We start from the raw sequence: 13,958 nt of genomic DNA, 5'->3' as shown, positions 1-13,958 counted from the left end.
TGGAATTACTTTCTATGTCTGCAAGGGCCGCAGGAGAGAGGTACCCGATTTCTTTTTCGGATAACCCTGAACTGGCCCTCCGGCGAGAAAGCACCGGCGCTCGACGAGGTTGTAGACGGCGGTGTTGGCGTCATTATTTCTTTATTATTTTTTTTTTTTTTTTTTTTTTAGGAAACAATGCCTTATAGCGCAAACGAAAAGGCAGATCGTTTAGTGTTAACAATTCAATTGCACAGAGCCGACTAGCCGACTAGCAATATTAGGGAATATGCGGTAACTAAGTCTCAATTTTCAACTAATGGTTTAGATAGATAGTGTTGAGGCTCGAACAAGAATCCTTCTCAGGAGGGTCGTGGCTCAGGTGGTTGAAACAGCGCAAGATATCCAATACTAGGCGATCGGAGGGAGTCACGCTTGCTGCAGCGATGCACCAGAGTAATTAGAAGTGGGGAACAGCTGCCACTACAGTTTCTGGGACTTCAAAAACCACGTTTCAGTGGTGGACGTGACAGCTCCAGACCTTGTGACAGCGGTGTCGGAAGGAACCCGATGCTGTTGTACGCAGCAGAGTCCAAAATGCGAAGATGCGCGGCAGAGTCGAAAGAAGATGGAGGAAACCAGCTGTCTTACGTCGCAGATCCAAGATCGCACACAGCACCCGGGGAAGGGAAAGAGAGGGAAGATGGGTGGCCAGAGGAAGTCTGAGGGGCGAATAAACCCACTGGCGGCGAATCTGTTGAACTAGTAGCGTGATAGGGGTTGGGGCGAAAAGAGATGAGGGCGTATCCAAGCTCGAAAGGGGGTAGGTATTATGAGGCGGTTGACAACAACGACGACGACAAAGAGAAAGGCTCCCTTGTCAGAGCGATCAAGCTCCTCGCAAGTTGGTAGCAACCAAAGAAGAGGAAGAGTCGTCGAGGTCTGGGTGACTGACTGGTTAGCTAACGTAAGTCATGATGATGGGCCTTACTAAGCCCTTATTCCCATGTTATCTCCGTTATCACCCTCCGTGCCCTGGTTGGTCAAGTTGGCCAGAAATGGAATAGCGACAAATATCCAAACAGGGAACTCAGGATTACTAAGCAAATATGACCTACTTCAATGAACTCACCAATGAGAGAAGTCACAGCGCAATCTATAGCCTATTAATATACAGAGTAATTAATAGGCGGCCGGTCTAGAGAGTTGCCGCGCTGTCAAGAGCGAAAGACATCTGCCTTTCCATGGATGTCAAGCGGACAAGTGGAGCCACGATCGCAAGTCTACAAAAGCCAAAACAAACCATCTACTAGATGCAACATTCCAAGATCCGAGTGAAGTGAATGGCTATGTACAGTACTGAGTACTAATGTAGTCCAGGTGTAGATAAAACTGGGAATATTCCTGGAATTATTCCCCTTCTGGTTCACAAATGATCTTGCGAGGAGCTGGTGGCTGATACTCTTCCATCCACAACACGGAGACCCCACTCGTCTTCAACCCTCCAGTACTTTCTCTAAATCTACAATCCCCCTCCCCCCTCCCCCATTTTTGCTTCCCTGTTTTTTCTCCAGCCATCATGTCTGCCTCCAGAGGTGCTCCCCAGCGGGGACGTGGTCGGGGAGGCGACCATGGCGGTCGAGGGCAAGGCCCAAGCAGAGGATTTGGTGATGGTGGTCGCGGCGGTGGTCGTGGCGGTGGCCGCGGCTCTACCGTTGATCTTCCTATGCGTCAAGGCAGTCGAGATTTTAGAGGCCGTGGTCGAGGACAAGACTCGGGCTATAGAGGACGGGGCGGACCTCGTAGAGGCGGCTACGACCAAGGACCCAGGATTTATTCGTAAGTGGTATTAAACAGCGATTGTGACGCAGAAACAACTAATCATTCTTTATATCATCAGCCCTACAGGCAGTTTGGAACCCCCCAGCACTACGGTTGAAAGGACCGAGAATGCCATCGCAACGGTTCTGTCGACAAAACAACCCAAGCCGGTTGGTTACCCAGAGCGGCCGGGTTACGGTACACGTGGACAGCCTGTGTCACTATATGCAAATTATTTCGAACTCCAGTCAGTGGGCAAGGAGTTGTTTCGATACCATCTTGACATCTCTGGTGAGCCAAAGGGTAGAAAAGCGCGTCAGATAGTGAACTTGTTGCTAGAGGAGCATTTTGCCCAGTCCAAGAGGGGCATCGTGACTGACTACAAATCCACATTGATCGCCAACCTGAAAGTCTTGCAGAATAATAAGGCACAGTATGACATTCGCTATCGAGATGAATATGATGACGACTACCCAGACCAACCAACGGTCTACCGGGTGAAAGTCCAGTTCACCGGGAGACTCAACCTGTCTGATCTCCTCTCTTATCTGACATCGACCAATGCCGCTGCTATGTACGAATCCAAAGCAGATATACTGCAAGCGATGAATATTGTCTTGGGACACCATCCAAAGACGAATCCGTCTGTCGCCTCAGTTGGTGCAAACAAGCACTATGCCATCAGCGGAGGCCTGGAAGAAAAGTGGGACTTGGGGGCTGGTGTCGAGGCTCTGCGAGGCTTTTTGGTCAGTGTTCGTGCTGCCACTGCACGTCTTCTGATCAACGTCCAGGTCAAGTACATTGCCTGCTATCAGGAAGGCCCATTAGGGACTTTTATCAGCGAGTACCAACGTTCGGGACCTCGTGACTTCCACAGCCTCGGGCGCTTCGTTAAGAGACTGAGAGTTAGAGTGACCCATATCGAGAGAAAGAATAAGAAGGGAGAGGTTGTCCCGAGGATCAAAACGGTCACGAACTTGGCAACAAAGGCTGATGGTGCATCGCTGCCTCATCCTCCGAAAGTATCTGCGCATGGAGCAGGCCCGAGAGATGTTCAGTTCTACCTGGATGCTCCTGGTCTGCAGTCATCCCAGCCGGGTGGAGCAGGGACCCCGAAAGGCAAGGATGGCAAGAAGACTGCGAGGGCTGGCCCGTCCCCGTCTGGAAGGTACATCAGTGTGGCTGATTTCTTTCACCAATGTAAGTCTTCAATTCTTACGCCCATGGACGAATGGCAGGCTAACGGGAAATTATAGACTATGGCAAGAATCTGGACCCCAGGATGCCGGTGGTGAATGTTGGAACCACCGAAAACCCGAGCTACTTGCCGGTTGAGGTCTGTATTATCGAGCCAGGCCAGCCTGCCAAATCGAAGCTCACACCCAACCAAACCCGGAACATGCTGAACTTTGCCGTCCGGCCCCCACCCCAGAATGCCAATTCGATCTCCACGAAGGGCAACAGCGTGCTTGGTCTTTCTCCTCCAAACCCTACTCTAGTAAGTACAGCGGGTGCTCGAGCAACAAGCAGACTGGTGGCTGACGCATCCCGAACAGGTTGAGTTTGGAATACAGACAGATCTCAAGTTGATCACAGTGTCCGGTAGAGTCCTTGCACCGCCTACCGTCTACTACAAGGATGACAGATCATCACAGAAATCAGTCAAACCCATGGGCGGCAGCTGGAACATGAGATCTATCAAGTTCTCCACACCCAGCAGGTTGACCTCTTGGACATGGATCCTTTTCGCAACTCCCGGTGGCCGGCAAGCCTTTCAGGACCCCACGTTGTTTAACAACCGTTTGCAGCAATTCACCGAGAAACTGAACGAGATTGGAGTCACTGCCAGCCCACCTCAGCCTGGAATACGAATTGTCTTGGGCCGTGACACAGACTACGGGGAAGAGGTCGACCGCGCAGTTTCCCAGCTCATGACCAAGCACAAGCCCCAGCTGATCTTCACCGTCCTGCCATTCGCCGACGGTGAGCTGTACAACAGCATCAAGCAGGCCTGCGATCTCCGCCACGGCGTACGTAATGTCAACGTCCTCGCCGACCGGTTCAGCGGAGCCAATGACCAATACTTTGCCAACGTGGGTCTAAAATTCAACTTGAAATTAGGAGGTTCAAATCAGGCCCTGAACCCCAGCGAACTGGGTATCGTTGGCCAGGGTAAAACCATGCTCGTCGGAATCGACGTGACTCATCCATCTCCTGGTTCCTCGAGCATGGCCCCCAGCGTCGCCGGCATGGTTGCCTCTGTAGACGCGACTCTCAGCCAATGGCCCGCCGAACTCCGAGTCCAAGCACCACGCGAGGAGATGGTCGAAGACCTAGACACGATGCTCAAAGCACACCTACAGCGCTGGGCCTGTAGCCACAAAAACGCCCTGCCGGAGAACCTGATCGTGTACCGCGACGGAGTCGCGGAAGGCCAATACGATAAGGTAGTCCAGGAAGAACTGCCTCTGCTACGTAAAGCATGCAAGGATACGTACCCAGCCAACGACACCGCACAGGGACTCCCCCAGATCTCGATCGTCATCGTCGGTAAACGGCACCACACTCGGTTCTACCCAACCAAGGAGCAAGACGCAGATCGATCCGGAAACCCCAGCAACGGCACCGTAGTGGACCGCGGCGTGACCGAGGCCCGTAACTGGGACTTCTACCTTCAAGCGCACACGGCGCTCAAAGGCACCGCCAGACCCGCGCACTATTTCACCGTCTGGGATGAGATTTTCCTGCGACAGAAGCCCTCACCGCCGTTCCAGAACGCAGCGGACGTCCTCGAGGCCCTCACCCATCATATGTGCTATCTATTCGGTCGTGCCACCAAGGCTGTCAGCATCTGTCCACCCGCCTATTATGCAGACCTCGTGTGTACCCGGGCCCGCTGCTATCTCAGCCATGTGTTCGAACAGACTCCCACCGGCAGCGTCGTCTCGGGCGGTGGTGTCTCGGGCGGTGGTGCCGGTCGGAGTGTCGATAATGCTGACGTTAAGATCCATCCCAATGTACGGGATACTATGTTTTACATCTAGATTGCCAGGTCCAGGCCTCAAAACCTGATGTCTTTCTTAGTTTTGTTGCATTCAGTCTTGGATATAACGTCATTTTTAATAACTACAAATTGGAAATATGGCGTCAGTTAGGATATTAAAAGAGTCTATCCTCGATTTGGACCAAGATGACTGGTATTTCTATGATGATCTACGTCTTTTATTTCTACAGAATGGCATGAACTTGGATTACATTAATATGCTCCCCATCCTTAAATTTGCTATCTTTAGGATGAGTCTCAATATCTTTGATCTCATTTTCACTGTTATGTTTTTATTGTCAAGTGAAATAAAATGGCTTCCAGCATCAGCAGATCTGTCAGTAACACGTACTTCATTATCATTCTATCTGCACGATTCATACATAGTCCAGCACTCCATACTGGTTCACATATCAAAGCTGGCAATCAGAAACAACAGGGGCAAAAAGGTACAAGGAAATGAATACAAGCCAGGGAGTTCCAAGGGAAAAAAAAAAAAAAAAAAAAGCACAGCTTGAAATCAATAGCCGTCCCGTATCCATACAGCGACCAAATACATGATCACAAAGTCACTGTACACAGGCTAGTTTGTCTCGATCTGCTGATACGAATAATTGTATGTTGACAAATGAAGGCCGTTAGGTTAAGGGAAGAAAGCATCAGGAAGAATCGTAGCTTGAGTTCTACCCCAAGCTACTATCTCTAAATACGGATAGAATCGCAGCGTTTACTCGTTGCCCATGTCCCAGCTTCGCTGATTGACAGCCCGTATAGCACGACGCTGCGGGGGCGGACGCACAAACTTGCTGGGCTGAGGGGATTCATCATAGGCTTCCCACGAAGACTCCATCATTTTGACGGCCTTCTGGCGATCCGAGGCAACAGGTTTGTTGTTCACGTTGGTCTTGCTGTCTGCTGGAGACTCATCCGTGGCTTCCCAATGACTCTCGAAGTCCTTCTTACGGTTTACGCCGTTGTGAACCACAGCAAGCGGGGCATTATCGTTGTCAGCGGGCTTCTCGTTTTCGTCATCAAACAGGTGACTCTTGTAGAGCGACATCCCCTTGTTCTGGTAGGCGCTAATGTACCGGGGTCTGCTCTGCTCCTCATCCTTATCTGTCATCAGGAAGTGGGTTTCTATGTCACGACGAGGCTGCGCCACGCGAGGGCGGACAGGGGGGGTGGGCTCGGGTTCGTCGTCGCTCCAACCAAAGTGACGGATTTCTTCGCCACGAAGCTGGCGTTTGGGCTTCTCAGGGGTCGCAAAGTCCTCGAAATTCCACTGCGGGACATGACGTGACCCAGGACGTGTGGGTTTAGTCTGGATCTCGCGCTGGCTATTATCTGCACCAAGCTCGAAATGGTCGAACCTCTTGGGGTGAGCACGGTAGGCGATCTGCTGAGAACCTTCTTCAGACGCGACGGTCTCATCATCGTCAAAGATACGCGACTCCCGGAAGTTCTTGCCTGCGCCTAATTTGGGAGCGATGATCTTCGATTTAGAAGGGGTCGCCTCGGGGCCGTCGGCGGAGTTCTCCTCCTCATCACCACCCACAAAGAGTTCACTATACTCACGGGGTGGAGGTTTTGCAGAGGCAGGCGCACGAGGAGCACGTATAGGTTCTCCACGATCCTTTTCCGGGGACAACAGTTCAAACAGAGATTCGGCAGCATAGGGGTCCTTGATATGCTTCTTTCCGGGAGAGGCGTTTTTGCTAGGTTGTTCGCCGCCATGCTCTTGCTCCTTGCTGTCCTGTGATACGCGGTGCGCAGGGGCTGGGTTGGAAGATGCGGCCGATTTGATCAGGCGGGTTTGTTCTTTCGCGTCGCGTATGGGCCAACCGCGACCGCGGGAACCGATCACCTCGACTTGTTTCAGTAACGATGCCTGGTCCCAATAGATTCTAATCCGCTGGATTTGGTTTTCGGAGTTAAAGTGAACGATGTGGACCTGCCAAAAAGAATCTGGTCAGTCACCAACCCAGGAGAAGGGGTAGGGGAAACAAATAGGACGGACGTACCGTGGGGAAGGTCGCAACCCGGTCAGCCAGGAAATTATCATCCATGGACGGAAGATACACCCCGCCGCCGGATACAAACTCAAGAGTGGTTTCGACGTCCACACACACGGAGTTGGGGCCTTCTACGGCATCGATGACCTGCTGCGACTTGCATTTGACGACATGTTCCTGCTTCGTAAAGTGGTTGAACACGGCATCGGCACCGTCCACCGTGGTAGTGGTGGTAATGTAGTTCACGGAGACATCGGGGGCCAGAGCTGCTGGCTTGGGGCCCACCAAGAATCTCTGGTACAAGTCCTTGAAGATCATAGTCGTTGAGGGGAAATACTTATTGAAAACGAGTGTACAGGTGAGAATAACAAAAGGAAGGGTGTAGAGAAAGAAGAGAAACCGCGTGGAGGAAATGAATGGACTGAACGGTTCCTGTTGCAGAAAGAGGCGGGAGGTAAACAATCGGTTTATGTGAGAGTGGACACGAACCACAGTTTGGAGAAGTGGATGTGGAGGCAAGGACAATGAGTGAATATTGAAGAAAACAACAAGAGTAAATACAAGCAGGGGAACTGCCAGGCAATAATGAAAATGAATGGTGGAGAGATTGTTCTTCAGGCGGGAAGGTATGTCCAGAGAAACAGCAGTCAATGCCTAAGGAGAGAGGAGATTAATGAATAACTCTCTATATTAATTAAATACCAGTGTAACTTCATCGTATCCGACCCCAAGAATCCGTGTTCATCCTAATAATAACCACCAGAAACAGAACTAACAATCCTACACTGGACCAGCCATGTGCATGCATGGCTTTTGCACCAGTGTTTCATCTTTCGCTTGCAGGCGTCTCTCGGGCAACTACTGTACGTCGGTTGGGCGATCCGACCGTTGATAAAGGCATCGTAGACTACAGTACAAAATATCTATTTATTTTTATTTTTATTTTTGTTTTTATTTTTATTTTTTCTCCCTCTTTTCTTTCCTTCATAAAATCGGAATCAATCATCCAGGAGATGGTCTGGAAAAACGGTTCTGGCCTAATCTGTAGTCCTCTTCCCCGCAAGGACCCAGACGCCATGTCTGGTTTTTCCTCAAAAAAAAAAAAAAAAAAGGAAAGGAAAGGAAAGAAAGAAGAGGAAAGAAAGAGCAGCGTCTATCCAACAGTTAAAACCGGTCCAAGTCTCGGGAAGGCCCGACTAATCATCTCTTTCGAGAACTAGGCTCCTTCTAACCCGATCCTCGTGGTAGAAGTGGGAGGGAAACCCCCCGAAATTATTGGTATAGATCATAATCATCGATGGTAGGGTCCTTTTGCTTCGTATTTCACCAGACTCATCCGGACTGCGTTACAGCGGTCTACAGGCACACGCACAGGTGTCAGCAAGAATCCCCAACAGACAGAGTGTACAGAAGAGTAGCTTACCCTAGATAATCCTCCTTGATGGTACCAATAGCATTGATAGCCGCCACATCGGGCTTCACACCCAGAATCTTAAGCCGTAGACTGGTTCCCTTCTCGATAACCTGATCCGCATGATCGGTATATTGGGGAGGCACTGTGTTGGGCTCCCATTTGATATCGGAAGGAATATTCTTCGGGTTTCAATTAGCACCAAAAAAGACAAACTCCCACGTGCAACTGGCAAATCATACTTTCCGTGCAATGAAAACTGACAATGGCCCTGCCAAAGTGAAGATTCCAGTGGGTTTGACAGAGGTAACAATAGCGTCAACCTGGGGGCTCAACGTCAACATTCAGGAAGCTGGGTATCACCGGATCTCCAAAACGTACTGTCTCTCCTCGGAAAGGTTTCCAGATAATCGCTCGATATTTAATGGTGTATTCTGCCTGTCCACCGCTCGGAAGCACCCGTCCCTCGCCAATATCAACCATATCCATCACACAAATCACGAAGTGATCTCCCGTACATCGTCCCTCCTCCTCTTCATTCAGCCGGTTAATCAGATACTCCCGCACATTGGGCCCAAAGTAGGACGGATGCAGTGTGATAACCTTGGTCTCTTCTTTGAGGAAAAACATTGTGCGTAACTCTGTAGCGACACGATCCGAGTGAGATGGAAGGCAATTAATCGGATCGCAACTCGATCAAGTGGCCGTGTACGCCCTAAAGGCCACTCGAAGCGTCGCGTACTGATACTGGTATAAACCGGCACCGCTGAATGGCGTAAATTCGTGTAGCGATTGTGACTGCAAGTAAGAGAAGCCAGGAAGGAATACAACTGATGCTCAATGTCGGAGCATTAGCAGCTCATGACCAAATAATTAAGAGACAGGAAAACTGCCTCGGGCGCAAAAAAAAAAAAATACGAGAGAGCGCACAAGGAAGAAGAAATGAATGTAATTTCAATAATGTAAGAAAAGCAATCTGCCTAAGCAATAGAGCAGACGCAGAGAGCTGGGTATGTACAAGAAATCCCACTGACATCCGTCGATGATGATAATCCATGTCTGATCAGCAAGAGGCTGGATGAGGTCACGTGATCTAATCGGTAGTTTTCAATACGTACGCCAAAATACGCCTCAATACGAGCTCAAAAGGCAACCAACCATACTAATGCATTGCATAACTCGTCATGAGAATACAGCATGCGTATCCTCGGCTTTGTGCCTGACAACGAAAAGCACATGACGTCTTGCAAGAGCGAAAGCCCTGACTTAGTGCAGATAAAGTGCCTCTCTCCACCTCTTGGCTTGTCTGATCATGGGTCTGTAGCGCTGGTGGAAAAGAGCTCGAAGTGTCCTTGCATTTTTTGATTCCATCATACGGCCAAGCCTGCCCTACTCTTGCCAGCCCCATTCTCAATATGGCCTTAAACCTGGAAAAACAACTCCTTTTTGTAAGTTGTTCCGCCTCCTCCCGATACATAATAATCCGTGATCACCCTCAGAGTGGACAACTGCTTATCTGTACAGTACGGTGCCTACCATAATAATCCTGTATGTCTCCTTCCTATCATCTCCGACACGCGACCATCGTCGCTCATCATCACCTTTAGGTAAATGTCGCCATCCATGTTACATGTGTGCCGATCCTTTTATTCACGGGAATTGCGCTGGTAGGTATTCTCGACTAATCCTAAACTAGGCCATCACTAATGGGGATGAACCCTAATAGGCTTCGAATTCTCCTGCCCTCTTCAACGTCCCCGATGTCCTTCACGTTGAGAATCTCCCTGCCAATCTCGGAACGATTGGCGCGTTAACTTACTCCATCTTCTACATCCTACTAGAGCCCGTCGCCGGTGGCCTTATTGCACCACTCGTGATCGGGGGTGCAGCATTTGCAAACCACCTGCTAGCCACTTACGGCGCCAGCATGAATTACTGGTTCGGAGGTATCCATATTGTGTCATGGTTGGCACAGTTTGTCGGCCATGGGGTTTTCGAAGGTAGGGCCCCTGCTTTACTGGACAACTTGGTCCAAGCCTTCCTCCTGGCTCCGTTGTTTGTCTGGATGGAGGTCCTCTTCTTCTTCGGATATCGTCCAGAGTTAAAGGCCAGATATGATGAAAACGTCAAGAAGGAAATTTCAGCTTTCAAGGAGCAGAAGAAGGCCGCGAAACAATGAGTATGTGCATGGCTCAGAGAACCAGCATCGACCCGCCAATTATCTCAGCTTATCGCTACTGCGGTGAGTTCTAGTACAGTGATGAGGATTGTGACCATTGGAAAGAGTAATATATCTAGGAGTTGTGACTTGTTTCTGATATAATGTCCTTGCTTTCTGTTATATATTCTATGGTAGGTTGTTGTATTCAGGTTTAGCGATTAGTTATTTGCCAGATTTTACGTAATGAAGCATCAGTTGGTTGCACTCTAAGGGCGCTGGCGATTTCCCATGATATCGGCGATAGATGGCATTTGCAATGGTCTCTGATAGAACAAGAGAAGCGAATTATGAAAGATAAAGGGGGAAAGAAATTTTTTTTAAAAAAAAATAAAAATACAATTGCTGCGCTGCACTCCGCAATTAAGAGTAACAGAATTTCCTATGCAATCCTAAACACCTACACCATTGACAAAGGGGAAAGCGGGGAACGAGTAGCATACATCTTAACACACTACAAAAATAGAAAGCGGGAAGGGAGTGCATGAGAGCTTCAGAACAAGAAATCTTAGCCTAGACTTCATTGCCCTCCTAGTGACCAGTTCGCTCTAATTCTATATCCAACGTTTGTGCAGATGGTATGCTCTGACGAAAAATGAGCGGGCATGAGTAAGCCCCTGGCCAATAACCAGTATCCGCCGATCCGAGAAAATACTAGCGAGAACTGAGATTGCCAGGTGGCCCGCAGGAGGGAGACGGATAGCCGGAGAAGTGCCAATAACCTCCACCCCATCAGTTTTCCTGTCAACCTGGTGAACAGATAATGTGAAAAAAAAAAAAAAAAAAAAAAAAAAAAAAAAAAAAAAAGTAGAAATGATTAGAGATCGAAATAAAAACCACCTAAAAATTGACCACAGGTTCGATCCAAACTATAATTGTGAGAGACATCCGGCAATTTCGTTCGTTTGGGACGGGTTGGCAGTCCCGTGAGCGCACTAGGGCGGCTTCGGAGGTTACTGAGGCTCGGCAAACTAGGCTTAGTGGCTGTCCTGAGAATCCTCCCAGCCCCGACGACAAAGCTCTCCTTCCATCCATCCACAATCCTCTCTCCTCCTTCTACCTCCCCCCAATTACATCTCTCCTTCAGAGAAACCACTCTCCCACACCTCTGAACCCCCTTCACAATGTTCAGGAACGCTTTGCGGCAGTCTAGCCGTACCGTTGCGGCTGCCTCTGCCACTGGCAGGATCGCTTCGGTGAGTCTCATCCCTACTCAGGTTGTCGTCGTCTCGTCAATTTCGCTACTACTATCCCAAAAGTCATCTCAATGATGCTTCCAATTGTTTTAACCCATATCGCAATGCATTATATACCATTTTTATGTGTTTTGGTTACCATTTTCGGTCGTTGACAAATTTTGCGTCTCTTTCAGGTCCGCGCGGCTGTTTCCGGCCCCCTCTCTGGTGCTTCCAAGCAGGTCCGTACCTACGCTGCTGAGGCCAAGGCTTCGCCCACCGAGGTTTCCTCCATCCTTGAGCAGAGAATCCGTGGTGTTCAGGAGGAAGCTGGCCTTGCTGAGACTGGTCGCGTCCTTTCCGTCGGGTATGTCACTACCCTACCCTAATCGAAAAATTCGAACGCCGCCACGACACCCTCAAAATCTTCGAAAAAAACATCTTAATTCGCAACACCATGTCTTGTCCGTATTTGGTTGCATTAACTAACCTGGTTTCGTGGACAGTGACGGTATTGCTCGTGTTCATGGCATGACCAATGTCCAGGCTGAGGAGCTGGTCGAGTACGTATCCTAATGCCATGGCCTTCTAACTTTGTGAAACTAACGGATGCGTAGGTTCGCCTCCGGTGTCAAGGGCATGTGCATGAACCTCGAAGCCGGCCAGGTCGGTGTTGTGCTTTTCGGTTCCGACCGTCTCGTCAAGGAGGGTGAGACCGTCAAGCGTACCGGAGAAATTGTGTGTTCTCCCGTGATATCCGATGAACTTCTGCCCTGAACTATGCTAACTGTGCCTAGGTTGACGTCCCTGTCGGTCCTGAGATGCTCGGCCGTGTCGTTGATGCTCTGGGTAACCCCATTGACGGCAAGGGCCCCATCAATACCAAGGCCAAGAGCCGTGCTCAGCTTAAGGCCCCTGGTATTCTGCCCCGTCGCTCCGTCAACCAGCCCGTGCAGACTGGTATGAAGTGTGTCGACTCCATGGTTCCCATTGGCCGTGGTCAGCGTGAGTTGATCATTGGTGACCGTCAGACTGGTAAGACTGCCGTCGCGCTTGACGCCATGCTGAACCAGAAGCGTTGGAACAACTCCTCCGACGAGAGCAAGAAGCTCTACTGCATCTACGTTGCCATCGGTCAGAAGCGTTCCACCGTCGCTCAGCTCGTCAAGACCCTGGAGGAGAACGACGCCATGAAGTACTCCATTGTCGTTGCTGCTACCGCTTCCGAGGCTGCTCCTCTGCAGTACCTTGCTCCCTTCACTGGCTGTGCCATGGGTGAGTGGTTCCGTGATAACGGCCGCCATGCCGTCATCATCTATGACGATCTTTCCAAGCAGGCCGTCGCCTACCGTCAGATGTCGCTGCTGCTTCGTCGTCCCCCCGGTCGTGAGGCCTACCCCGGTGACGTTTTCTACCTTCACTCTCGTCTCCTTGAGCGTGCGGCCAAGATGAACGACAAGCACGGCGGTGGTTCCCTCACTGCTCTGCCCGTCATTGAGACCCAGGGTGGTGACGTTTCTGCTTATATCCCTACCAACGTCATTTCCATTACCGATGGTCAGATCTTCTTGGAGTCGGAACTTTTCTACAAGGGTATCCGTCCCGCCATTAACGTCGGTTTGTCCGTGTCTCGTGTCGGCTCCGCTGCCCAGGTGAAGGCCATGAAGCAGGTCGCTGGTTCCCTGAAACTCTTCTTGGCTCAGTACCGTGAGGTTGCTGCTTTCGCTCAGTTCGGTTCCGATCTCGATGCCTCCACCAAGCAGACTCTCAACCGTGGTGAGCGTCTCACTGAGCTTCTGAAGCAGAAGCAGTACTCCCCCATGGCTGTCTCCGACATGGTTCCTCTGATCTTCGCTGGTGTCAACGGTTACCTCGACCAGATCCCTGTCGCCAAGATCCTCCAGTGGGAGGCTGACTTCCTTGCCTTCCTTAAGAGCAACCACCCCGAGGTCCAGGAGACCATCGACAAGGAGGGCCAGGTCAGCAAAGACCTTGAGGCCCAGCTTAAGGAGCTCATCGTCGGCTTCAACAAGTCTTTCAACGCATAGGTGAGCAAAAGGCAACTGGGTGATTGGTCAACCGTGTACTGTTTTTCCTGACTCAATGTGTATAGACAAGTTAGCTTGTACAATTTGAGACCACTGTTTTCATTTCTTTTCTATCAGAGTTTCGGGTTGGAGGGGATTGTCGAGGATACAATAACCGCGTCCTTTTTGGTGTTGCAACCTGGTCTTTGTAGCTATGAAGAAAGGTAACATAGTGGGACGGTAAAAAGACAGATACGATTAATATCCTGTAC

The 13,958-nt window shown here is 50.2% G+C and overlaps 5 protein-coding genes across 5 annotated transcripts; 3 read left to right on the top strand and 2 right to left on the bottom strand.

Annotated features, from left to right (window-relative positions):
- Positions 1-1,610: 1,610 nt before the first annotated feature.
- Positions 1,611-4,844, top strand: ATNIH1004_004373 (putative RNA interference and gene silencing protein (Qde2); the record flags this gene model as incomplete). The annotated part of the gene is made up of 4 exons (XM_033569043.1): positions 1,611-1,818; positions 1,888-3,000; positions 3,057-3,298; positions 3,357-4,844. The coding sequence occupies 4 exons, from the start codon at positions 1,611-1,613 to the stop codon at positions 4,842-4,844; spliced, it is 3,051 nt and encodes a 1,016-aa protein (XP_033427849.1).
- A 726-nt stretch (positions 4,845-5,570) lies between these two features.
- On the bottom strand, positions 5,571-7,173 carry ATNIH1004_004372 (uncharacterized protein; the record flags this gene model as incomplete). Its single annotated transcript, XM_033569042.1, has 2 exons — positions 5,571-6,794; positions 6,865-7,173. The coding sequence occupies 2 exons, from the start codon at positions 7,171-7,173 to the stop codon at positions 5,571-5,573; spliced, it is 1,533 nt and encodes a 510-aa protein (XP_033427848.1).
- Positions 7,174-8,201: 1,028 nt separating this feature from the next.
- Positions 8,202-8,896, bottom strand: RPB7 (DNA-directed RNA polymerase II subunit RPB7; the record flags this gene model as incomplete). Its single annotated transcript, XM_033569041.1, has 4 exons — positions 8,202-8,211; positions 8,279-8,448; positions 8,509-8,589; positions 8,648-8,896. 4 exons carry the CDS (start codon positions 8,894-8,896, stop codon positions 8,202-8,204), a joined length of 510 nt encoding a protein of 169 aa, XP_033427847.1.
- A 567-nt stretch (positions 8,897-9,463) lies between these two features.
- Positions 9,464-10,445, top strand: ATNIH1004_004370 (2-hydroxy-palmitic acid dioxygenase MPO1; the record flags this gene model as incomplete). The annotated part of the gene is made up of 5 exons (XM_033569040.1): positions 9,464-9,546; positions 9,591-9,714; positions 9,791-9,814; positions 9,874-9,933; positions 9,993-10,445. The coding sequence occupies 5 exons, from the start codon at positions 9,464-9,466 to the stop codon at positions 10,443-10,445; spliced, it is 744 nt and encodes a 247-aa protein (XP_033427846.1).
- A 1,163-nt stretch (positions 10,446-11,608) lies between these two features.
- Positions 11,609-13,707, top strand: ATP5A1 (F1F0 ATP synthase subunit alpha; the record flags this gene model as incomplete). Its single annotated transcript, XM_033569039.1, has 5 exons — positions 11,609-11,701; positions 11,857-12,026; positions 12,166-12,222; positions 12,277-12,397; positions 12,457-13,707. The coding sequence occupies 5 exons, from the start codon at positions 11,609-11,611 to the stop codon at positions 13,705-13,707; spliced, it is 1,692 nt and encodes a 563-aa protein (XP_033427845.1).
- Positions 13,708-13,958: the final 251 nt, after the last annotated feature.

Source organism: Aspergillus tanneri (assembly GCF_003426965.1).
Source record: "Aspergillus tanneri strain NIH1004 chromosome Unknown AapTan_3_pilon_pilon_pilon, whole genome shotgun sequence".
In the NCBI taxonomy this organism is placed as follows: Eukaryota; Fungi; Ascomycota; class Eurotiomycetes; order Eurotiales; family Aspergillaceae; genus Aspergillus; species Aspergillus tanneri.
Note: the sequence above shows the minus strand (reverse complement) of the source record. Positions and strands in the feature narration are given on the sequence as shown.